This window comes from Aquarana catesbeiana, linkage group LG05 (assembly GCF_042186555.1).
Source record: "Aquarana catesbeiana isolate 2022-GZ linkage group LG05, ASM4218655v1, whole genome shotgun sequence".
Taxonomy (NCBI): domain Eukaryota; kingdom Metazoa; phylum Chordata; class Amphibia; order Anura; family Ranidae; genus Aquarana; species Aquarana catesbeiana.
In genome coordinates this window covers 95,585,687-95,610,482 of record NC_133328.1, presented here as the reverse complement: position 1 = coordinate 95,610,482, position 24,796 = coordinate 95,585,687, and the positions used below count along the sequence as shown (strand labels likewise).

Here is a 24,796-nt window from a genome sequence, read left to right as displayed (position 1 = left end):
CGGGGAGGAAAAATGGCTAATAGGGTCCAATTTGGACATTTTCACTTAGGGTTGTACTCACTTTTGTTGCCAGCGGTTTAGACATTAATGGCTGTGTGTTGAGTTATTTTAAGGAGACACTGTTATACAAGCTGTATACTCACTACTTTACATTGTAGCAAAGTGTTATTTCTTCCGGTGTTTTCATATGAAAAGATACAATAAAATATTTACAAAAATGTGAGGGGTGTACTCATTTTTGTGAGATACTGTATATAGTGTATACGGCTTTACAGTCAACGTTAGATACTTATCAGGGCTGAAGCAAAAAAAAACAAAAAAAACAAAAACAAAGCTAGCTTCAGACTATACTTCATGTCCAGGAAGACATCTCTGCAAAAATATATCTGTCCAACACCACCTTGCAAACTAAATTGTTCTAGCACAGTAACCTGAATGCTCAAAAAACAGGGTCATTAAAAGCAATAAGGTACCCGTGTACTTGCCACAAAATTCTGTTTTAAAACATCTGTTCTACTAATGCTTGCAAAATGCTGATCTGTTTCCCTACCTGTTTAAATCACTGTAAATAGTTGTCTTGGCAAACCGAGCACACTTAACGATTTGGGAAGCAGGCTTAGTTTCTAGAGAGTTCTGTGCATTTTTATAACCTGCTTTCTGACACGTGGGCTTTTTTGCTGCAGCTGGCAACATATTGGGAGTTTGCCAAAAGGTAGGAAGCCATTAAAAAGGCATATAAATCCTGACAGCACATACACTATTTAGAATGAAACGCAAGACAAAATAAAGATTTGGATACTCATGACTTTTTACTTTGTTTAAAAGAAACTAAGCATGCAAGCTAAACTTTCTTTGAAGACTTCTGATCAGTACTCAAATTTTGACTGTTTCAAATTAGTAATTTAAATGCTCCCACCTAATACTATTTATGATCTTGCACAATAGTTTTAACTTTAAAAAAAAAAAAATCCTCTCTAAATTTAAGGCTACCCTGCCTTCTACTGACCCTTAATCTATGTTATTAGTCCTTTCCCCTATTTACCTTATGACGCGAGATATAGCTCCCCTAAGTTTCAGACCCCACCCTGCCGCTGTTTCCGGGTGGCAGGACCTCTGATCCAGAGCTGCAATTGCCTTCCCTGAGATAATCAGTCCTGTGCTATCCCCTTCTGGTAACATAATCTCTTCTGAGTGGACCACACTGCAGCCTATCCATTAGGAAGTTCCCAACTGACCCCTCTTGAGAAATCTATTCCCTCTGTTCTTCTTTCCTGCACAGTTGTTCCTTTTCTTTGGCCTGATCTTCAGATATCTATGAAAATGTACCCACTGTACTAGCCAACTACTATTTTTTTTTGTTTTGTTTTTCTTTTGCACTAAAACTCCATTGTACTGGTTAAAGGGTTTGTTAACCCACATCATGTACTTTCTATAATCTGTTCTGACATATATGTCCCTGTGTCTGTTGTATAAAAAAAACAACAACAAAAAAAAAAAAAACATATACACCTCATCTGTGACCGCTGATCAGCAGTCACGCGACGCATCTCTCCGTGTGACAGATGCAGCAGGAGGGACCGAGATTCCCCTGCTGACGTCACTCTGGATGGGAGAGAGCCAATGAGATGCATCGCGTGACCGCTGATCAGCGCTCACAGATAAGGTATATACAGCTTTTTTTTTTGCTATACAACAGACACACAGGTTATTATATGCTTTGATCATCTCGTTTGCCATTTTAAAAAGCCAGTATAAAGGAAAATTAATGGTGGGGAAAAAAACTACTCTGTGTATAAGCAATTATTTTTAGCAGATACATTATTAATGGTTTGCATAACTGAGGGTGTGGCAGGGTTGTCTTTATTACCTTTTTATACTAGGGGTTAGTTTACTAAAACTAGAGTGTAAAATCTGGTGCAGCTCTGCATAGAAATCAATCAGCCTCCAATTATTTATTTTTTCTGTCAAAGCTTAACTGAACAAGCTGAAGTTAGAAGCTGGTTTCATGACCATGCACAGCTGCACAAGATTTTGAACTCTCCAGTTTTTGCAAATCAACCCCACTGTGTTAGAAGGTGTCTCTCTTTCGCATTTTATAATATTGGAAGGTATGGAAGCGCCAACGTCCTGCAGGTACTGATGTGGACATCTGAAGAAGGATCCAAACAAAGAAGTAAACAAGAAAAGACACAGGGGCTGGTTCAGCACGACTGCAGCCACAGGTAAGTTAAAAAAAAAAAAAAAAGCTTTTGACTTGGCAGTAAATTCTGTATTGTGGAGTACAGGACATAGGCCAAATTATTCGTAGACTTCAGACCCCAAATCTCTGCTCCTGAGTGTTCCACAATGGGGATGCCAGGAAAAGGCACTAGGGTGAAAATAGGAGTCTGTGCTGTGAGTACGGTCCAGAACTGCTTTGGGTTACTGAGGAGTCAGGTACTTACTAAAGAAGAAAACAGTAGGGATAGATCCATGTTGACCATGTAGGTCAAAAGGTCCATCAATAATGAATGCAATAATCCATTATTTAAAAAGGACTCCTGAATAAGAAGGCTTTCCAAGTTCAAGTGGGATACCATTTCCAAGGACAACTCTATATATAATTCAGCAATCGGAGGTCCCAGGGTGCAGAAACCCAAACGAACTTAAGAAAATGCACAATGAGGTGCAGTAGTACCAGAAGGGTGAGGGAAAAGCAGCTGAAGTATGTACCCAATTGAAAGGTCTAGACACTATATATATTATGTTAGGCTGCTTTCACACTGGAGCAGGCAGGCATTGACGGTAAAACGCAGCTATTTCAATGGGCAGGAGCGGTGTATACACCGCTCAAACGATGCTGCTTGCAGGAGTTTTTTAACGTTCTGCCAGTGCATCGCCTCAGTGTGAAAGCACTCGGGCTTTCACACAGAGTGCAGGGGAGCCATTTTTCAGGTGCTATTTTTAGCTCAAAAGTGCCTGAAAAACGCCTCAGTGTGAAAGGGGTCTTAGGGTAGACTAGAAACACTACAGAACTGAGACTTCACCAAAATAAAAAAAAAAAAAGAACACACACACACTGGGACTAAGAGCCCTTTCACACTGGGGCAGTTTGCAGGCGTTATTGCGCTAAATATACCGCCTGCAAACCGACCCAAAACAGCCTCTACTGTTTGTAGAGTGTGAAAGCCCAAGGGCTTTCACACTGAAGCGGTGCGCTGGCAGGAGAAGAAAAGAACTCCTACAAGCCGCATCTTTGGAGCAGTGAAGAAGCGGTGTACTCACCGCTCCTAAACTGCTCCTTCCCACTGAAATCAATGGGGCAGCGCGGCTATAGCTATGCGAGCGGTTTTAACCCTTTTTTGGCCACCAGCGGGGGTTAAAACTGCACCGCTAGCGGCCGAATACCGCCGCAAAAAGGACAGTAAAACAGCGCTAAAAATAGCGCTGTTTTACCGCCGACGCCCCCACCGCCCCAGTGTGAAAGGGGCCTAAGGGATTTAGGGAGAAAAAGGTATGGGGCTGAAGTGTTTAAGTAATGGCTAAGGTATTGCCAAATAAGCAAACCCATTGCAGAAATGGGATCTACAGTGTACAGGTTTGAGGGCTGAAGTGATTAAAAAAAAAAAAACTTCCCCCGCCATCACAAAATCGAACAGCTTCTCAAGGAAATAAAAACAACTGATCAAGATAACACTTCACAAATTTTATAAAAACAGAAATGACTTGTATTTTATCATTCTCGGAACAAGCATTTCTTCCCAACTCATTATCAGTAAATGTTATTCAGCTGTAATTAAAGGTAAAAAAAATAAAAATAAAAAAACCCTACAAAAGTGCCTGCGGCTGCAGGGGTCAGTAGGGCTCGATTTAAAGCACATTTTGGCTTAGCTTACACTTGCAGTTTGGGGGGGGGGGCAGTATAAATAAGAGGCTGAGTTTCATTCCTTAAAGGGGTTGTAAAGACTGAAGGGTTTTTTTTAATTTATTTTTTTAAACCTCAAAGCATTTTCTGCTTTTAGGTGCAGCTCCCCCTTTCTCAGCCCACCAACACTTTTACCTGATCTCAGTCCAACGCTGCCCTCTCTCTCCCTCCTCACTGGACTCGGTACCATTGGATCCTGCTGCTGCCAATTAAATTCAGTGATGAGGGAGCAAGGGGCTGGGCCTAGCCACACTGTGTGTCAATAGGCACACAAAGTGTGGCTTGGGATTGAGCCCACAAGAGCAGCCCCCTAGCAAGTCAGATTGTGAAGGGGGGGGGGGACAGAAGCGCCAGCGGGGGGACCCACTGGCACTGGAGGATCGGGGGAAATCTCTGTGTAAAACCATTGCACAGAACAGGGGAGTACACCATGTTTATTATTTTAGAAAAATGAAAACTGAACCTTAATATCACTTTAAGCTGGAAGACAGTCAGGCAGTAGGGTACATATGCTGCAGCCACAATGCTTACTCCCTATCGTGTTCGGTGGGCAATACTGTTGCCAAATGCAACATTCAAATGAATGGGGCTGTGCCGCAACTGTGAGCCAAACGCTGGGCTCATGGCATGGTATGTCCATTAAAACAGCCTGTTCAGCGGTCGCCTTCCAAATGCCTGTCAGTTACACTTGCACTGCTCTGAAAATCAATCCACCACAGGTTGCTCTTCACAGAGCCTCACATTTGGGGCAACATACAGCCACTCTTTTTTATGATCAGCTGTGCAAGAAGGTACCATAAATATGCTTTTCTGAGGCCAGACACATTTGTGTATACGAGGCCCTAAGCTTTAAGGTCCATAAAGTGTAACTCTTCTAGGCAAACTGAACACATTGCAACTATTTTGCAGGTTTATACATTTTTCATGGGCTAAAAGTTTGTTTCACATTGTGTAATTAAAAACATTAGAAAAATGTGTGAAAAACTGCGCTATGAAAATAAATAATAAATAAAATTCCAAAGAAACTTAGTCGGAAGCTGCAATTTTCCTGTATAACATTAACACAGTGAAAATCTAATATGAAAAATTAGAATCGTGCTAAACCTTTAGATCATAAATGACCTGTCCCAAAACTGCAAGTATGGTGTGAGGCTACATGTGAACAGTGACACTTACTGTCAGCCTTTCAGTTTGTACAGGCTAAGCATCCGTCAGTGTTCATATGCACCTGTCGTTCCAAATACAAGAATCTGCAGATTCTTGCGGCTAGAATTCGGCGTCTATGCAGCTAATCAACCAGGTGAAGGAGGCCAAACACTGCAAAACAGCTGACTGGTTTCTTGTGCTGCTCTCTGTCTGAGCTCTGCTGCATAAGGGGAATCAAGAGGTGAATACCAAGTTAAAGACAGTGATCCGGAGAGCCCTGAATGTGTTTGCTGCATATTGGAATCAAGCTGTGCTTTATGCTACATGCTTTCCTTGATCCTCTGTAACGGAAGATCCTGGTCATCTGGTAAGAAGTGATTTCTCCTATTTGGTGGTGGATTCAGCACGAATTTTTTTTCTAATAACGTTTGGAGCTGCCATTGCATGTAAGGATGGACTTCATTGATTGAATTTTGAGCACGGGGGACTTTATATGGATGTATATTGTTGGACTTTATTGGTTCTTCGAACACTGGTGGACTTTATTACTTTATTTATAATTCTTACAATTATTATGGTTTATATATAATAATAATTTTTTGAGCACTGGTGGGGTATATATTGATCAATCATCAATTATGATCTAAAGCTTTAGCGTGATTCTAATTTTTCTTATTAATTAAAAACATTACATTAAAAAAGGACAAATAAGGGAAATATGTGTTTTAAAGGAGAAGTTTAATTTATTTTTAAAGAAACAGATACCTATATAATTATAAATTAACAAAGGGAAAAGGATGTGAAAAGATTGGAGAGAGGCTAGAGTTTTATTCACAGAAGGCAAGGCTGTACAGATCATAGTAGTTCAGCAGATGGCTTATAGGTTGCTTTGGACCTAACTTGACTGATAATCAGGTCTTATTTCCTACTGAATTGTGTGAGGTACCTGGAGTTCTATTTTAAGCATACAGAACTTTGTACATCTAGGAAAACATTGCTGCAAGCTGAAAACACCTTGTCAAAACAAGCCCAGTAAAGAAAACACATAGAAAAACAAACTTAAAAGTGTGCATCTTGAAAATAAGTTATACTATCATTTCACTGAGCAGAAATTTAACTTGTTTCACTGAGAAAAAAAAAAAAAACGTAAATGTAAATGCAGGTCACCAGACAAGCCCACTGTACTTAAAACTAATGCAGTTCTTTTGCTATTTGCATTTAAAAGGTTATTTAGGCAACAATGACTCACTTCTGTGCTCCCTGAGACAACCGCTTTGTCCACATTGACCAGCTCCCGATCTGCAGTTTGGTGCACTCCTGGTGACCACTCAGCACAGCGGTAATGAGCCCAACAGTGACCTGGAAGACCGGAAAATGAAAATGTCAGATTATAAAGCTTCCTGCCCTACAGAATATCTTTTAACCAAACAAAATTAAAGTGTGAAATAATGAACTCCTTTCTGATCCACCAAGGTCGCTCTCCATCACTGCATGGCCACCTTTAAAAAATGAAGCAATCTTGGAGTACAGAACAGGACACCAGCTGGATCTTTACAGACCCTGGGTTATAGGCTGCCACCTTCAGGTGATTGGAAACCAGTAAAGTTTTCTGGGAACCCCTGTAACCTTACCCAACTTCATGAACCCACAGTTTTTTTTAACAAGCAATGCAGAGTAACATAGAAATGGGGAAGGGAAGGGGGTGTCCCATACTGTATTCAAAGGTGTGAAATTTACAAAGTAAGTCAAGACTCCTTTTGTCTTATGTGGTGCTAACTGCTAACACTTAGATGCCTCCTCTCACAATCCAGTGCTGTCCCGGTTGCAGTTCTTCTCTCTTCACTTCCAGGTCTCTCAGGAGACAAAGGCAACAGCGGCTCCTCCTGCCGTCGGTCAAATCCTGTGAGGAGGGAGCACTGCTGAGCTGCAATGTGTGTGTCTATAGACACAGGGCGGCTGAGGAGTGTACCTGCATGGGTTCCCCCATAGCACTGTGCTTGCTATTGGGGCACCCGCAGAATGGTGCTGGGGAACCATCAATGAAGAGGTAAGGAGGCACTTTGTGCAAGACTGTTGCACAAAGCAGCTAAGTATAAGCCTTTTTTCATTTAATTAAAAAATATTAGCCTTCAGAATCACTTTAATCATACAGTACAAGACACAGGCTTGATATTCATAGATCCTGGAGCATGCCCAAGTAATGAATGAAAAGGGTGGACAACAAGGCAAACAAAGCAGTGTCATCAGGCCCAATAAAACAAAACCAAGGGCCAAAGACCCAACTCAGAGTGCTGCTAAAAGAACCTCAAAGTCGAAGACTGCATATGCATTCTATGCATTGAGGTGAAAAACCTTCTGTGCTGCAGCTGCCCCCCAGAGCACCCCTTTTTCTTACCTGAGCCCAATTGTTCCAGCATTGAGGATGAGCCTTCTTCATTGGATAGATTGATAACAGCAGGAGCCATTGGCTCCCGCTGCTGTCACTCAAATCCAGTGGTGCGGGAGCCGGGGGCTGGAAGAGTCCTGTGGTCTGTGTCAATAGACGCAGCAGCAGGACTCGGGAGCACGCCAGCACGGGTGCCCCCATGGAAAGCGGAGGAGCCGGGAGCGCCGCCAGGGGACCCCAGTAAAAGGAGTATCGGGCCGCTCTGTGCAAAACCCTTGCACAGAGCAGGTAAGTATAACATGTTTGTTTAAAAAAAAAAACACCTTTACAATTAATCAAGCACAAGCCCTTGTGAGGTGTTGTGTTATCCACCTAGCAATGGTGGACTCAGAACCAGGGTGTCCTGCTTGTCCTTTTACAAGACCCTGTTGGAAATACAAAAAGAGAGTCCTTTTTTTTTTTTTGAATAGACGCCATGGCTGTCGGATAGACCCTGACAGCTCTGATTACAACCAGACAATAGAGAGGAATTTCTTTGGGATGCTTTCAAGCAGGGCACAAAGAAGGAATGAGAATGTCCTTATTACGGTGGAAGCCTGAGCTCATCTTGAGTAGAAATTAGGGAATTGGATACAAGTCAACTTTATCCATGTAAAGAATCAGGGAAGACTCTTTGCATGAGAAAGCCAACTCAAACATGTCTGACAGAGGTGATGGCCACCAAGAAGCCCACTTTGCAGGAGAGATCACCCAAGGGGATTTCCCTAATGGGTTCAAAATGTGGGTTCTGCAGGACAGATAGAACCAAATTGAGATCCAAAGGAAGCACACGGTGCTCTAATATGAGTTTGATCTGTTAGACACCTTGAAAAAATGGTGGTAACAAGCAAAATCAAAGCCAGATGTTTCTGAAATAAAATGCCTAAGGCTGAAACTTGTCCCTGAAGAATATCTAAAGGCCAAAGTCCTGACTATATGAAGGTGAGAAAGCAATGCACAAAGTAACCTCTGGGGTTGAGAAGCAGGTGTCAAACTGGGTGAAATATGGTTAAGTATTACATTTTTTCCCAAATGGCTTCTCTAAAGGGCTGCCAGTAAGGTGGAAATGACAAAGTCTGAGCTATCCCCGTCTTTCAAGATCTGGGTGACTGAGAAGCAGGAGAGAGAACAGGGGGCCTTAAGACAAAACGTCTGGCCTGTTTGGAAGAAACCAGGGGTCATCTAGGTCTGTGTACCAGGTTAATTTGGGCCCGTTCGGTTCAATCAGAACCACTGAATTTTTCTCTGCCTTTTTTTGCAGAGCGATCCAGGAAGAATCCGCACTAAAGACTTGTAGCATAGCCACAATAAAAATGCCATGGAATTAACAAGGCATTCCCAAATCAGTGATAGAGGATCCTTGGTTCTGGCCACAAACAGGTATAACTTGTTGAATCTGGAGGAGGATGAAGATGTTGGGATGAAGGGACTATTCCCCCGGGTCCAGGTGGTGACAGCTGAGGGAATCCATCTGCCATTATCCACTCACGGAATGTAGGACAGTGGTTCACCACACAGGGGAGAACCAGACCTACTTGTAACTAAAACCACAACAGTAAAATCAGTCCATATATGCAGTAAGGCATGCTTGTTAGACTCACTGTGGAACCTAAGGGGTTAATCCTGCATGATCCTCCCCTTCTTCCACTGTCCCAATCCATCTCCTGATAAGACAGAGCCTTTGGAGTTACTCTGCACATGCCCAGTTTGGTGTGCATTGCTAGAGAGTTTTTGTTTCTTGGGAGGGTGCATGTGATTAGCACAGGGCCAATCGGCTCCGTGTAGACAGGGGGTCAGGGGTCCTGCAGCCTCATTGGACAGTCAGAGTAGAATGACTCCTCTTACAAGCTTTAACCAGACACTGATAGAAGTCACAAGATTGATAAATACTGCTGATGAGAAAAAGGTTTTTAGCAGTTTATATTTACTAAAATAATTGCATTTCCATGTTCTGTGTAATGTGGTAGACCAGATATAGTGAATGCAGGGATATGGATTTTAGTAACACTATAATGCTGCCTGTATTTTGGTATCCCCCCGATGATTTATTTAGGCCACTGTAGTAGCATGGTCTTACTGCACTCTGATGTGCATCCCTGAAGAAAGGGAGTCCAGTGATGCACAGCTAATTTTAATGCTCTGAGCATCAGGATATGATGACCAGGTTTCTTGGACTGTGAGAGAGACTGGAACACTCATCTCAGCATGGAAAAAAACAACTTTCCCATTTACTATGTAGGGTTGAAAATCCAATACAAAAAATAGTGAGTTCTTTGACTGGAGGGAAGCATAGAAATATCAAAAAGGGAGTGTGTTTGTACCAGTTAAAAGAATGTGTTGAAGAGGGCTTGAGTGGAACAGGGCAAGAGGAACAGCCAAGGACCCTCATGGAAAATCTCACAGAGGGATGTATTTCTGATCTTAAGGTCTGAGCATGGAAACTTGGAGAGGCAAGTTCGTTTCCCAGAAGGAAAGCCTCTGCCTGTGCTGTGAAAAGAACGAGGCCTAAGTATTCAAGATGTGTAGGAAGGCTGCAGAGCAGACTTCTGAAGGTTGATTGCCCAGCCAAATGCCTAAAGATATTGGATAGTCATTTGGATGTTTACAGATAGTTTTCAAATTCTTAGGAAGGCAAGCAAGCACCTTTGTGAATACACAGGGGGCAGAGAATAGGCCAAATGGCCAGATGTTTACTTAGAACTGAGACTACTATCTACTATCGGAACAGTCTGCTTTTTTTGTGATTTTTTCATTCCACCGGATATAGTTTGGAAATAATTCGGGAAGGAGTGGAACATTTTTCAGGAGTACTGTAATTATAACCGGCCCATTCTATTTGTTCCTCAATGTAGATAGTGTTCTTAGACTTTGCAGTGCTCTTAGTACCCAAAAGGGCATGGCAAGACTAAGGAGACTCAAGTGTAAATATGCCAAGAATTTTTGCGCACAGCAGAAGTGAGCATATCTTACAAAGGCGAGAATTTTGCATGAAGCTAGGGTATCGGGTCCAGCCTGGCCCGCATGGTAGCGCAGGAATAATATACTTGACACCGTTTAGGGTATCGGGTGTGTAGGAGCCTGGGGGTGAATAATCATCTGCAAGCTCATCTAGCACCAATTCCAGGTCCTCGTCATTCTCCTCCGGTTTCTACCACTTCTAGTCACTTTTGACTGAGGTAGAGAAGATGGGAATAAAGGAGCATGGCGCTTTTTAGCTCTGGACAGGGACTGTTACCACCATGCTTTACTGTAGGAATGGTGGTATTTGGATAGTTAGCTGTAGTGGATTTCTGCCAGACATATCGTTTGGTGTTGAGGCCAAATAATTCAAGTTAAGTCTCACCTGACCATAACACCTGTTTCCATGTGGCCTCAGAATCTTCAAGGTGCGTTAAAGGTGGTAAGATGAGACTAAAATTGAATTATTTGGCCTCAACACCAAACGATATGTCTGGCAGAAATCCACTAGGAAAATCTGCTGCCCTCTGCCAGAAAGTGGTCAATGGGAAGGTGGTTTACCTTCCAACATGACAATGACCCAAACCACACAGAAGAATTGACCACACAGTGGTTGAAGGAGAAAAAGGTGAATGTCCTTGCATGGCTTAGTTCGGAGCCCAGACTTAGCCTCGGTTCACACCAGAGGCGGCACGACTTGCAGGTCGCCTCACCGAGGCGACCTGCACACGACTGCCGGGGCGACTTGCAAGACGACTTCTGTATAGAAGTCTATGCAAGTTGCCCCCAAAGTAGTACAGGAACCTTTCTTCTAAGTCGGAGTGACTTGCGTCGCTCCGATTAGAACGGTTCCATTGTACAGAACGGGAGGCGACTTGTCAGGCGGCTAGGTCGCCTGACAAGTCGCCCCCGTGTGAACCGAGCCTTAAAACCCATTAAAAATCTGTGGAATGATTTGAAGACTGCAGTCCAAAAACGGTCACCATCAAATTTAACTGAACTTGAGCAGTTCTGCCAAGAAGAGTGGGCTAATATTGCAGTCTAGATGTGCAAAGTTAGTAGAGACATATCCCAACCAACTAAAGTCTATAATTAAAGCAAAATGTTGTCCAACAAAATACTGACATAAAAATACTGACATAAAGGGGTGACCCTTTTTCCCAACTCAGTGATTCTGTTTTTTTATTTTTTTTTCTGACATGTTGGTGTTACATCTTTCACTTGGATGCTATAAGCTGCACAAGTAAATACAGCTGGATAAAACCAAAACTGTGTCTGTCTTCATTTCAGGCTGCAAAGCAACATCATTTGATTATTTTAAAGGGAGGTTATTCTTTTCTATACCCACCGTACTGTATATAGCTAGATGCTAGCTGAACTTTCTAGAAATGATGGTGGGACAATAAGTCTCAGCAAGACTGTTAGCGCAATCTCTGTGAACTGTTTGGGTTACCACTCCTTATTGCCTGGTGTTGGATCGTTGAGAGGAGAGACAGCAGGGAAGGTGGATGAGAAGCACAATTCCTGGATTGATGGACACACTGCTCCACCCCAAAAGGAAACTACAGTTTTCATATGGCTTTACAGCCGCGGGGGGGGGGGGGGGGGGGGGGGGGGGGCTGAGGAAAGAAAAACAACAAGCAGCTCTAGAAAGTTCTCAGTGACGTGAGGGAGAAGATGTCCAGACCTAGAGTTTGTGGGGACCTTCTTTTCTGCAGTGTGGCCTACCTCTCTGAATAGGGAGTCTTCAGCTCCTCCACGCTGAACTGCCATCCATTTAGAAAGGTCTATAATATCTGCTGGTCACCTCACACAAGCCTTTGACTGTTTACCTCCAAAACATTTCGCCAATTACCTCAGACGGTTTCAGCTACCACGGGACACCTCAAACAGCCTATAGCTGTGGAACGGTTGGCAACCATTACTGCAGCTTACATTATTAAGGAGTAGGTTTTATCAGTGTTCTCCCAAAGTTTCTCAGCAGTAACATTCAGTAGCTTCAACTCAGGTAACCTAAAGCTTAACCACTACAATACAGGGCACTTTTACCCCCTTCCTGCCCAGGCCAATTTTCAGCTTTCAGCACTTTCGCATTTTGAATGACAATTGCGCGGTAATGCGACACTGTACCCTTATGAAAATTTTCATATCTGTTTCCCCACAAATAGAGCTTTCTTTTGGTGGTATTTGATCACCTATAGCTTGTTTATTTATTGTGCTACAAATAAAAATGACAGAAAATTTGGTGGGCGGCACTGATAGATGGCACTGCTAGTCAGCACTGATGAGGAGGCACTGACCGGCATTACTGATGGGCACTGACTGGCATTACTAATGGGCGCTGATTGGCATCACATGTGGGTACAGGTGGGCATCATCAGTGGGGCACTGATAATCAATGTGCCGATTATCAGAGCATAACAAAATCCTCCCAACCCCCCCCCGTCAGGACAGCCGCCAATCAGCTCTCCTCTAGCAGCGCCTTGTTAGCGGAAATGGAGGAAAGCCGATAAACTGCACTTCCTGGTTACCATGTGATCAGCTGTGATTGGACATAGCTGATCAAGTGGTGAAGAGCCTACATCATAGGCTCTTTACCTAGACCGGAGATGCGGTGTGTTGGATTGCCACACCACGCCCCCGGGGAGCGAGTGGCTTATCCTGCTGGACATCATATGACGCCCAGTCCGGATAATACAACCACCCTGCGGCCCTCATTTTACATAGGCAGGCGGGAAGTGGTTAAAGTGATTGTAAGGATAAATAAAAAATAAATAAATAAAAAACACCACACAACAAACATGTCAATACTTACCTGCTCTAGTATTGCACAGAGCGGCTGCAAACCTCCTCTTTTCAGGTCCCCCGCCGCCACTCCTGGTCCCTCCTCTCTCTCCTGTGCACCCATGGGAAGCTACTTCGATTTAAAGCACTGGGAGCCAATATCTCCCGGTGCTCCAGCAAAGCCAGCGAGACCCATAAGGTAGCGGAGAGGAATGCATTAAGGTAAAAAATGTTTAGGCTTTACAACCACTTTAAGTAACAAATTTATGAGGGGCCCCTCCACCATTGGAGTCCTTGGTCAAGTGGAAAGGACTGATATTACATTTGTCTACTCATAATCCAAGGATATAATTACTCAAAGTCCTAGGGCAACTTGCGGGAATAAAGTCTTTTTTTAAATTTTTTTTATTTTATCATCCTGTTTGAACCTGTTTCAACTTACCTTAGTTCCATAATAATCGTTTTTTTTCCCCCTTAAGATAATTCTTTTGACCATCTTTCCTTTCAAAAAGTACTTTCGAATTGAAAGCAGAGATAATCAAACGTCACCAACAATATACCTCTGGAAAGGGCCTCAACTAAGCTAGCAAAAGTAAATATCTGGAGACTATTCCATCTTGCCTAATACCGATATTTGTCACACTATTTAAATTATTTGCCTGCAGTCAAATTTTGGCTTCAGAGGACCACCTTAGGGTCTTAGCGACAGCCTCTTGAATTTATACTTACACATTTTTTTTCTTTTGCTTTGGTGCCTTCTGTATTTTCTGGGTGGCCTTGTCATAATTTAAATATAATTGTAGATGTGGTGAAATCTGGACCCAGTCACCTTTATTTTTTTTATATATGACAATATATTGCAGTGGTGTTATAAGTTTATAACTTTACCATTATTGACCGAATTTAATTCCTTATATAATTGTATGACAATTTAGCCTGGCATGATTCATTTTGTCATAAGGATGTGTCGGAGTGGTAGAGGTATTCCATCACTTAAAGTCCATTGAAAAAAAAAAAAAAAAGAAATCAAGCTTCAGAGGGGTTACCAAACTAGCCACTCTTGTGGGGGTGAACTACACATAGTAATAAAATAATCCTACCTGTGGGCTCAAAAAAGGACTGGATGTGGACATCATCGGTCAGGCCAACTTGACACAGTTCATCCCAAAATTTACTGCCTTGTTCTTCCGATGCGGTTTGGGTTCCCACACTTGCATATGTGACATTATGTTGTGGAGATTTTATTCTGTGGAAAATAAACAGCATATAAGTATACCAAAATAAACGATTTACAGCATAAATCATTTCAGTATGGTTTTTATATAAATACTCTTATGATATTATGTTTTTTCTCTGTGATTGTGCTGCACTGGTAGCTGGAAAACAGAAATGCATCTAATAAACTAGCTGAGAACATATGGAAAATAGGACCACTGAACAGAAATGTTGGAATTAATCCTAATGACAGCTATGCTTGAAACAGTTACAAGATACTGAACCCATTAGTCATTTTCAAAGAGGACAAAACAAGGTGGATAAAAAAAACCCCAATGATTTAAAATAAATAAATAAATCAAATAAAATCTGATTTAAATCAAAAAATGTTTTATTTAAATCTGATTTTTTAGATTTTTATCAAATTTATTTAATAAAATGCTTTTGGAGTAAAAGTCTATTTAAAGATAGTTTTCTATTTAAGACACATTAATATAGTTTAGTTTATTCATCAGCATGAAATGGAGCTTAGTTATGTAGCATAAGGCTGTATATTCTGCAATATTTAAATTTTTGGTAAACTCATTCAATTCATTCCAAGTTCTGCAAGATGAGATAACATGCATTGCATTGATGCAGACAGTACCCATTGTTTTGAAAATCTATGTACACTACAAACTGTATGATTGAATCAGTTCTGATATCGCTGACAGCTTATTATTCTAAATAGGAAACATTCATTTTGTTTGCAAATATTCTAACGATTCTAAAGATTCTAACCACCAGAAAGAATAAGTCCTTACACCTGTTAACGGGCATCCACTCACCTGCTGCCACCACGTCCCTCACCTAACTGTTGTGTCACTGCCGCATCCCAAGCCGTCCCATTAAAGTTAACGGAACTGTTGGTAAGGATGAGCCAAACATCCCCGGTTCGGTTTGCACCCGAACAGGCAAAAAATTCAGATGAACACACAAACACCGTTAAAGTCCATGGGACACCAACATAAAAAAGTGTTTGGGGATCCGGGTCCTGCCCCAGGGGACATGTATCAATGCAAAAAAAAAGTTTTAAAAACTGACTTTTTTCAGGAGCATTGAATTTAATAATGCTTAAAGTGAAACAATAAAAATGAAATATTCCTTTAAATACTGTGCCTGCGGGACGCATGAGTGGCGCTGAGCGTGATGGACGCCTGACACTGTAGCTCCGCACTACATGGGACACGATCGGCTTTCCAGAGGGCTATAATCTGCCTTAAACCTCCAACACCCACTCGAGGCACAAAGACACAGTGCATGCCATCAAGGAAAAAATCCCAGGGTCCTGCTCAAAAGTCGCTCACTCCGGTGCTCAGACGGCCTTCTCTATGCCTTCTATCCCTGGCTACCCCTTGGATCCGGGCGGTGAGTATACCTCTTTGTCAAAAGCTGACCTAGATGCTAGCCTGGAAGCGATGTACAATAGACTTGCTGCAAAATTCCAATTGGAACTGCACAAAACCTCCCATACACTGTCGCAGGAGATTGCAGCTCTGGGTACTAGGACCGACAGGCTGGAAACCAAACACGTTGAACTAATTCTGGCATATAGCGATCTCAGTGAGGAGCATGATACATTATCAACAGCATTTAACCAAATACAGTCACAAGTTGCAGACCTGGACAACAGGAATAGATGCAATAACTTGAGTCTGCGTGGTCTTCCAGAGTTGGTCACAGATCTGATTCCCATTGTCATTAGGTTGTTCAAGTCTCTCCTGCCAGATTGCGAATCTGCAGCCTTTATATGTGACAGGATCCACAGGGACCACAGACCGAGACCCACAGTGGATAAACCGCCACGCGACATTATCCTATGCATTAAAGATTTCCCGACAAAGGCAGACATCCTACGGGCTGCCAGAAACATGCCACATATCACCCTGGATGATTATACTGTTCAAATCTATCCGGATATCACGCAGCCACGCTGGATAGACGCAGGGGTATGAAAGAAGTTACCCAGCACTTCAAGCAGCTCGGTTTCGCTACAGATGGGGCTTTCCATTCAAATTGGTGGTTCTGCATAATGGCTCCACATATAGGTTGCCACTACAATTCTGGAGGGTCAAGAGTTCCTGGTGAAATTGGGCCTCTTGGATGCAGAAGCGGTACATTGCCCACCCTTGACCAACAGGCCATCTCAAATTTGCCACACATCTCCTAGACGGGATAGAAGAAGAATTCGACATGAAATTGGTTAAAGGGGACAACAGTTAACAACGACGCAATATTACAGCTAACTGTATGAACAGCTCCGTTTGATTCGACAATGCACTTTCAGTCTTACAGCATCCATTTTGTCAGGAGCCTGTCCCTTGGTGCTGATGCATGACCTCCCCACCCAGCAAGGATGACAACTTTTTCTACAGCAAGGTTCCTTTTACTGGTTCCCTCTTTTGTTTTTGAGCCAGGATATGCTGTGCAGCTGGGTTTGAGACCTAGCTGTCTCGGTTTTGATGTTCTATTTTCAAGATATGAAAATGTTCCTGATCCAGTTTGTTTTTTGTTTCTTAAACATTTTCAGAAGTTTTTTTTCTTTTGTTGTAAATCTCAGTCGTTCTTGGTCATTCAGTTTCTTATAGGTTCTCATGAAGTAGGTAAGGTCATGGTAAGGTCATGCTCCCTCCATTTGATGATTGGGTTTTACCTGTGTTGTCCTCATTCTGTTACCAGCTAAATGTGGCAGCACCGCCTACAGCAATAGGGAATGATCCTTTTACATGCTTTATTCCTCAAAGAGTAGGGGTGCTGCCATATTTCTACACGCCTTCTTCCCACTGGAAGTTCATCAGTTATACAAAGATAAAGAAAGTCACTTAGTGATAATCAAAGGGGTCATACATAATCAGGAGCTTACTATTGCTAGCATTTACGCTCCCAATGACTCCTCTGCCTCCTTCTTCACATCCTTTTTTGATATACAAGCAAAATTTTAATCCCCACCTATGATTATAGGTGGGGACTTTAACATGGTAGTGAACCCCACACTGGACAGGTGTACAGCCTCCACTAGTTCTAGAGCCTTTCCAAAATCTCTCTCCCGCAAACTTCTAGAATTCCAACTAGTGGACACCTGGCAAGCGCACAATATAGGATCAAAGGAATACACGTTTTTATCTCATCCCCACAACAGCTACAGAAGACTAGATAATATTCTGTCCACCCCTATTATCCTAGAAAAACTCTACGGCTGCTTCCTTACATAACTGTGTATGGTCGGACCACCACAATCCTTCACCTCAGTTTATTAAGCTTGCCCCAACACCATTTACTTGGAGACTCAATGAGGCACTTCTCTCAGACATAGTGATTAAATCAGAGGTTTCCCAAGCCATACATGACTACTTCGCATTAAATGCCCTCCCGGAGACCCCTATTTCTACAGTGTGGGTTGCTCATAAGGTACCAATAAGCAAAAAATAGTATTGCTCACCGCTGAGCTGGACAGACTGTACAAAAATTCCATAGCCCTGAATTTAGAGTCTACCAGACTTTCCATTGAGCAAAAATGCCTTGAATTGGACTCACTGCTCTCGGCTAAAGTAGAGAAGGCCTTGAGATGGTCCAAGGCAAGATTTTTATTGCATAGTATCTTGTCTTCAACTAGGTTCGCTAGAAAACTGAACCAGTCTCTCCGCCCCCTGCATGTCTATAAATTAGCCACTCCTTCGGGTTCAACTACTTCCCACCCAAAGGAAGTCTAAAAGATTTTTGAAAATTTTTACTCATCTTTGCTAGCACCTCCCCAGACTGATCCATCAGCTGAGAGTCTAGCTTGGTTTAACTCCATCCCAATCTACACTCTCACAATTAGACTCACTTGACTTCCCTTCTCTCTCAATCGGAGGTGATGAACGTCATCAAGGTACTAAAAGACAGGATCGGCCCCCGGGCCTGACGGATTCTCCACTGTATATCATAAAAAAATTTCCTCCCAACTTTCCCCCAGACTAGTTTGGCTTTTCAACTATGTCGTACGAGGTAATAGCCTACCAGATGAAATGCTGTTAGCAAATATGTCGCTCATCCCTAAGCAGAATAAGGACCATATTCACGCTCAGAATTTTAGGCCCATGTTGGTTATTGACAATGACCTGAAGATTTTCAGTAGTATTTTAGCCGATAGGCTAGCAAGAGTGATATCCCCTTATCAGTCAGGGTTTATTCCCCACTGCCTTATAACGAACAATATCTGCCTAGCCACAGATTATTCAGGACGCAAACCTTTTCTCAAAAAAACTGTTAATGCTAAGTCTAGACATCCACAAGGCATTTGACAGTGTGTCTTGGAGCTATGTGTCTCTCCTTTTACAGCGCTACGGTTTTCAGGGAGAATTCTTGCAGGCCTTCCAAGCTCTATATCAGAATTCCAGGACGCGTGTCAAAATCCCAGGTTGTAGCTCAGAGTTCTTCCGGCTCGGTAGGGGTGTCCACTGTCCCCCTTCATTTTCGCTCTGGCTATTGAGCCCCTAGCCATAGCAATATTGCAACATCCAGGCATTTCAGGGTATAACAAAGCATCCTCTACCTATAAATTCTGCATGTATGCAGATAATGTGCTTTTATTTCCTACCAACCCCATGATCACATTGCTAAATATTCTTCAAACCTTTTCAATATTCGCTAAAATTGGAAACCGTAGGTGATAGCCCCAAATTAAAGCATATGACCCTTTGGAAGCGGGAATTAAATATGGAATACGACTACCAGGTCTGGGAAACAAACTGGCAGAATATGCGCAAGTGCACTAAATCTCTTAACATACGGGAAACAGATTAATTTACCTGCTGGTAGTAAACTCACATGATTATGTAAGATTTACCCGCAGGCCTCTTCATCCTGCTTCCGAGGCTGTCCCCTACTGGGTTTGTTTTTACACGTGTTCTGGGAATGTGAATTTCTGCAATCTATTTGGAAGAAAACTCTGGAGCTGATAGATAAGTTGGCGGGGAGGCAAATAACTCTGACATATATCCACTGTATTTTATTTGGGAAAATCCCAGATATCCCGAAACATCTAATGAAACCAACACACACTATTTGTATTTCATTACAATGGGCAATCACCCTTAACTGAAAGTCTAATACAGTCCCATTCCCATACAGTCCCATTCATGCAAGTCATTTCGCGTGTTGACCAAATAATGTTATCCGAAAAAATATTTCATACACTGCATGACTCCATATCTACCTATGATGCTAAGTGGAACCCTTGGTTCATCTACCGTCTTCAATAATGACCTGAGTTATTGTTCTTTTTATTTTCTGTTTTGACCTCTTCTGGTTGCAGTTTTGTTCTATAGACCATATAGTCAATAAGATCATACTGAACCAAGATCTTTTAGTATAACTTCAAATGCATTCAATATTTTGAGGTTCTATGTATGACTTTGTATGCCAATTGATTTTTCGATATGTTGGTTTATAACCGATATCATTTTGTACCGTAAACCTCCATCTTAATAAAATAGAGATAGAGATAGAGATATATATATATATATATATATATATATATATATATATATATATATCTCTATCTCGTGCCAAAGGCGTAGGCGTCCCCCTAAAATCCATACCAGACCCTTATCCGAGCACGCAACCTGGCACCTTGTCACATGTTGATGGGGACAAGGGCCTCATCCCCACAACCCTTGCCCGGTGGTTGTGGGAGTCTGCTGACAGGGGGGTTATCGGAATCTGGAAGCCCCCTTTAACAAGGGGACCCCCAGATCCTGCCCCCCTCAAGTGAATTGGTAACGGGTACATTTGTACCCCTATCAATTCACCAAAAAAAAAAAATGTCAAAAATAGTAAAAATGACAAGAGACACTTTGGGACAAGTCCTCTATTAAAGAATAAAAAAAAAATTAAGATGTCCAGCGATGTAAATCCCATCTCAGGCCGCCCAACGAAACAAAAAAAGAAAAAAAAAAAAAAAAGCTGCAACAGCTCCGCCTCCATGGGAGGCTCCCACCAAGTGACGCTTCTCCTCGATGACAGTTGTTATATAGCTGAGGGCGGGGCCACCTGGCAACGTAAATGCCACGTGATCCAGAGTATGTGGAATAATAACTATATATTGGATCTTTCTAGGGAATGGTTGTTGGAATAATTGCAGGATCTTCTGTGATCTGGTGTTTTGTTGATGCCTATATCCTCGCTCCCTCCTTTTCTAACTAAGATTTTATTTTCTGTAAGCATTTTATGATTATGGCTAGTCTATCAACCCATGTCTCATCTATTTAATTCTATGCTTGTTGGCATTCTCAGAATAAAACACATTATTGTTTGCTGGTTTTGCTCATGATTAAATAATAATTCTTTGTTTAAAGACTCAGTTTGTTGTTGCATCGTTCCTCCTTTGACACCTGGTACGTAATTCTTGACGGGTCTCTCCTAGATGCGAGTCCCCATTTATGCTATCCTCCATTCAAGTAGATGACATTTTGAAACTAATTCTGTTGTGCTCCTAATGTAAACACTTATGTATTTTTCTTTATTTTTGAACAGGATCTCCGTTTTAAGTCAAAAATATAAGGTCCTTTAGAAGCAAAGTTGTGAAACGTATCAACCTTTTAACGTTTGTATTAACAGAGATCTCTCAATCACTGATACCTGATTATTTTTCAAATGATTTTATATTTGTAAAAAAATATTTTTAAACCATTTGTAATAAAGATATTAAATACTATTTTGTTTAACCACTACCCGCCCGGCCTATAGCAAAATGATGGCCGGGCGGTGGTTCAGTTATCCTGACTAGCCGTCATATGACATCCTTCAGGATAACAGCCGCTGCGCGCCCATTGGGGGCACGCATCACGTCGATCAGTGGTGTGGTGTGTCAGTCTGACACACCGCTATACCGATCTCGGTAAAGAGCCTCCAACGGAGGCTTTTTACCACATGATCAGCCGTGTCCAATCACGGCTGATCACGATGTAAATAGGAAAAGCCGTTGATGGGCTTTTCATCACTCGCGTCTGACAGACGCGAGTAGAGAGCCGATTGGCGGCTCTCCTGACGGGGGGGGGTCTGCGCTCATTGTTTATCAGCGCAGACCCCCCTCGGATGCCCACACTGGACCACCAGGGAAGCCGCCAAGACCACCAAGGAAGCCCCCAACATGTGGATGGCCAGGTACATCCCCCATGGCCATCCACATGTGCCCAATCTGTGCCCACAAATGGACACTGACTGGCACCATAGAGTAATAGATGAATTGAGTAATGCCCAGCAATGCCACCCATCAGTGTCCATCTGTGCCACCCATCCGTTCCCACCTATCATTGCCCATCCGTGCCCACCTATCAGTGCCACCTATAAGTACCCACCAGTGTCACCCATAAGTGCCCACCAGTGCCGCCCACGAGTGCCCACCAGTGCCGCCCACGAGTGCCCACCAGTGCCGCCCACGAGTGCCCATCAGTGCCGCCCACGAGTGCCCATCAGTGCCGCCCACGAGTGCCCATCAGTGCCGCCCACGAGTGCCCATCAGTGCCGCCTACGAGTGCCCATCAGTGCCGCCTACGAGTGCCCATCAGTGCCGCCTACGAGTGCCCATCAGTGCCGCCTACGAGTGCCCATCAGTGCCGCCTACGAGTGCCCATCAGTGCCACCTACGAGTGCCCATCAGTGCCACCTACGAGTGCCCATCAGTGCCACCTACGAGTGCCCATCAGTGCCCATCAGTGCCACCTACGAGTGCCCATCAGTGCCCATCGGTGCCACCTATCAGTGCCCATCGGTGCCACCTATCAATGCCCATCAGTGCCCCCTTATCAGTGCTCCCTTATCAGTGCCCGTCAGTGCAGCCTTATCAGTGCCCATCAGTGCAGCCTTATCAGTGCCCGTCATTGAAGAAAACGTACTTATTTACAAAAAATTTACCAGAATCAGAATTGGTCTGGTATTGAAGTGGTTAAATGTCCCTTACTGGTACTGCTAAAGTCCACCATATCAGTTCTATCTCTCAAATATGAGGTACCTGCATAGCCTATTCAACCTTTTTTTTTTTTTTTTTTATAACTGGTAAACTGTAATATATGCAATTCTAGTTTTTTTTTTTTTTAATTAGGATACACAATAGGCCCCTTTCACACATATGGACCATTCATTTCATCAGTTCAGTCACTTTTTTTGTCACGAGTATTTTTTCAGTTTCACATCCACTTGTCATCCCTGGTCATCCCTTGCCACCCGCTTTTCATCTAAACCATTTCTTTAACGGATGAAAAAAACGGATGTTGACGGAAGCGGATGAAAACGGATGATCATCCATTTACATACGTTTTTCCATAGGAATGCATTGATGTCTGTTTTTCATCCATCAACGGATGGAAGAAAAACGGACGAATGGTCCCGTGTGTGTGTGTGTGAAAGGAGCCATATTTCCATAAATACGCAGACAGGTGGGAATTTCCAGTGACAGCATAGAAAATAGCAATCAAGTGAATATATTCAACACTGCCTCCTGCTAAATCTAACTATGGCTCCCATTTAAATAAATATGTGCTGCAGCAGTTTTAGTCCATCTTCCAAGCAAAACGCAAGCCCCATCCCACCGTTCCTGCTGAATTTTGAACAGAGTTTGGGCCATCCTTGCTCGAGCATGCTGATAGGAAGAGGGCAGAGTGATAGAGAGATCAGCATACTGTTAGGTGGGGGTGGGGGGATGTTTCACTTTATTTGTGGTAATTATCGAAAGCTGGCTGAACAAGGAAAATAATCATTGAGGGACACAGGAATTAACTGACTGAGGAGTTATATACTGTCACCTAAAGCGGGGCTGGACATTAGCATTTGTGGGCCAGCCAAGTATAATCCCCACTACTCCTAAGCTTGCAGAAAATCAGCACCAAAAGCATGATCAAAAAACAGAGGTGTGGTGTCGCTCAAAGAAATGGATTTTTCCATAAGCAATTAACTGAAATAAAATTAGTTTTCTGGAATACAGTACATAACAGGCTTCATTAAATCATTATGACCAGGTTATCTGCAGCTACCTTCAGCTGATCGGACCCTGGCAAAAAAGAAAGGCTGCAGGAATATCCTTGCACTCCCAGATAGCCTTAGTTTTGTTGCAAGCAATTGGGAAATCACAAGAACAGAGGGGAAGGTCCCATGTCCTATACTGTACTCCACAAAATCTATTTCCTTATTCAATACAAGACACAGGTTTCTTTAAATCATTATGACTGGGATGTCCACAAGCAATTCAACAGAGTAATGGGCAGCATTGCAAATAATAAAACTGGCCTACATAGCAGGTCAAGACAGACTCAGAGAGCAGCTCATAGCACCTTACACCAGAAACGGAGATAAAAGCAAGCTAGAACATCCGCCTGGTAGCACACAAACATGTAACAAAAGCCATGGTGGCAGTCTTACAAATTTAAAGCAGGGTTCCACTCAAATTTTTTACTTAATCTTACCCCCTTCAGTTAATTTCATAGATGTTCAAATGCCGCACGAATTTTTTTTTTATCGCTGTAATTACCTTTATATTGTACTTTATTGTGGCACTTCCTGTCTCTCCTCCCATGGGAGTAGGAGTGTTTATTGCTTTTCCCCCGGCGCTGCACTGTCTCCTGGGAGCTTAGTGTCAGGCTTCCCAAAATTCAGTGCGGAAATAATTATCATGCGCGTGAACAAGCTGTGAATGAACAGCATTCACCACATCCCGGAAATCAATGCTTGTGGGCTTCACATGCCCACAAGCAAGATGGAAAAAGCCAGCATCACATTTTTTAAGTTATTCTTCAGTACGAAAACAGAGGCGGAAATATTACACCCAAACTGTGAGTATTATTTTGGGATTAGCGAAGTGTCTCAATGACCTAAAAAAAAAAAAAAAAAAAAAAGAGAAGATTGGTCGCCGGACTTCGTTTTTCCCCTAATCGTCTTTCAGAACAGCAACCTGAGAGGATAAACGAGCACTAGGGCGGGACCACGGCTTGTAAGACCTTGCGTCTAAAGGTCTGATCTTTAGCCGCCCAAAGATCCACTCTATAGTGTCTTACAAAGGTGGCAAAGCTGGACCAGGTTGCCGCTTTACAAATCTGTTCCGGTGTTGCTCCAGCTCCTTCTGCTTGCGACGCAGCCATTGCCCTGGTGGAGTGTGCCCTGATACCCTCTGGGACCTGCATGCCTCCTAACCTATAAGCCTGTTCAATGGCTTCTTTTAGCCATCTGGCTATGGTGCGTCTTGAGGCCTTTTTCCCTTTCCTTACTCCAGAAATCAAAATAAATAAGGATTTGGGCAAAACTATGGTAACACAATCTCCTGGCCTCTGTGGAATTTCGAGGCCACTTTAGGC

The 24,796-nt window shown here is 42.8% G+C and overlaps 1 protein-coding gene across 10 annotated transcripts in view; it reads right to left on the bottom strand.

Annotated features, from left to right (window-relative positions):
- KMT2C (lysine methyltransferase 2C) overlaps window positions 1-24,796 on the bottom strand; it is a 454,559-nt gene that overhangs the window by 246,787 nt on the left and 182,976 nt on the right. For all 10 annotated transcript variants that reach the window (XM_073629967.1, XM_073629969.1, XM_073629975.1 and 7 more), the window contains exons 5-6: window positions 14,318-14,463; window positions 6,300-6,409 (exon numbers count right to left, since the gene is read on the bottom strand). In XM_073629967.1, the coding sequence (XP_073486068.1) occupies window positions 6,300-6,409; window positions 14,318-14,463 (256 nt within the window). The remainder of the gene's footprint in view (window positions 1-6,299; window positions 6,410-14,317; window positions 14,464-24,796) is intronic.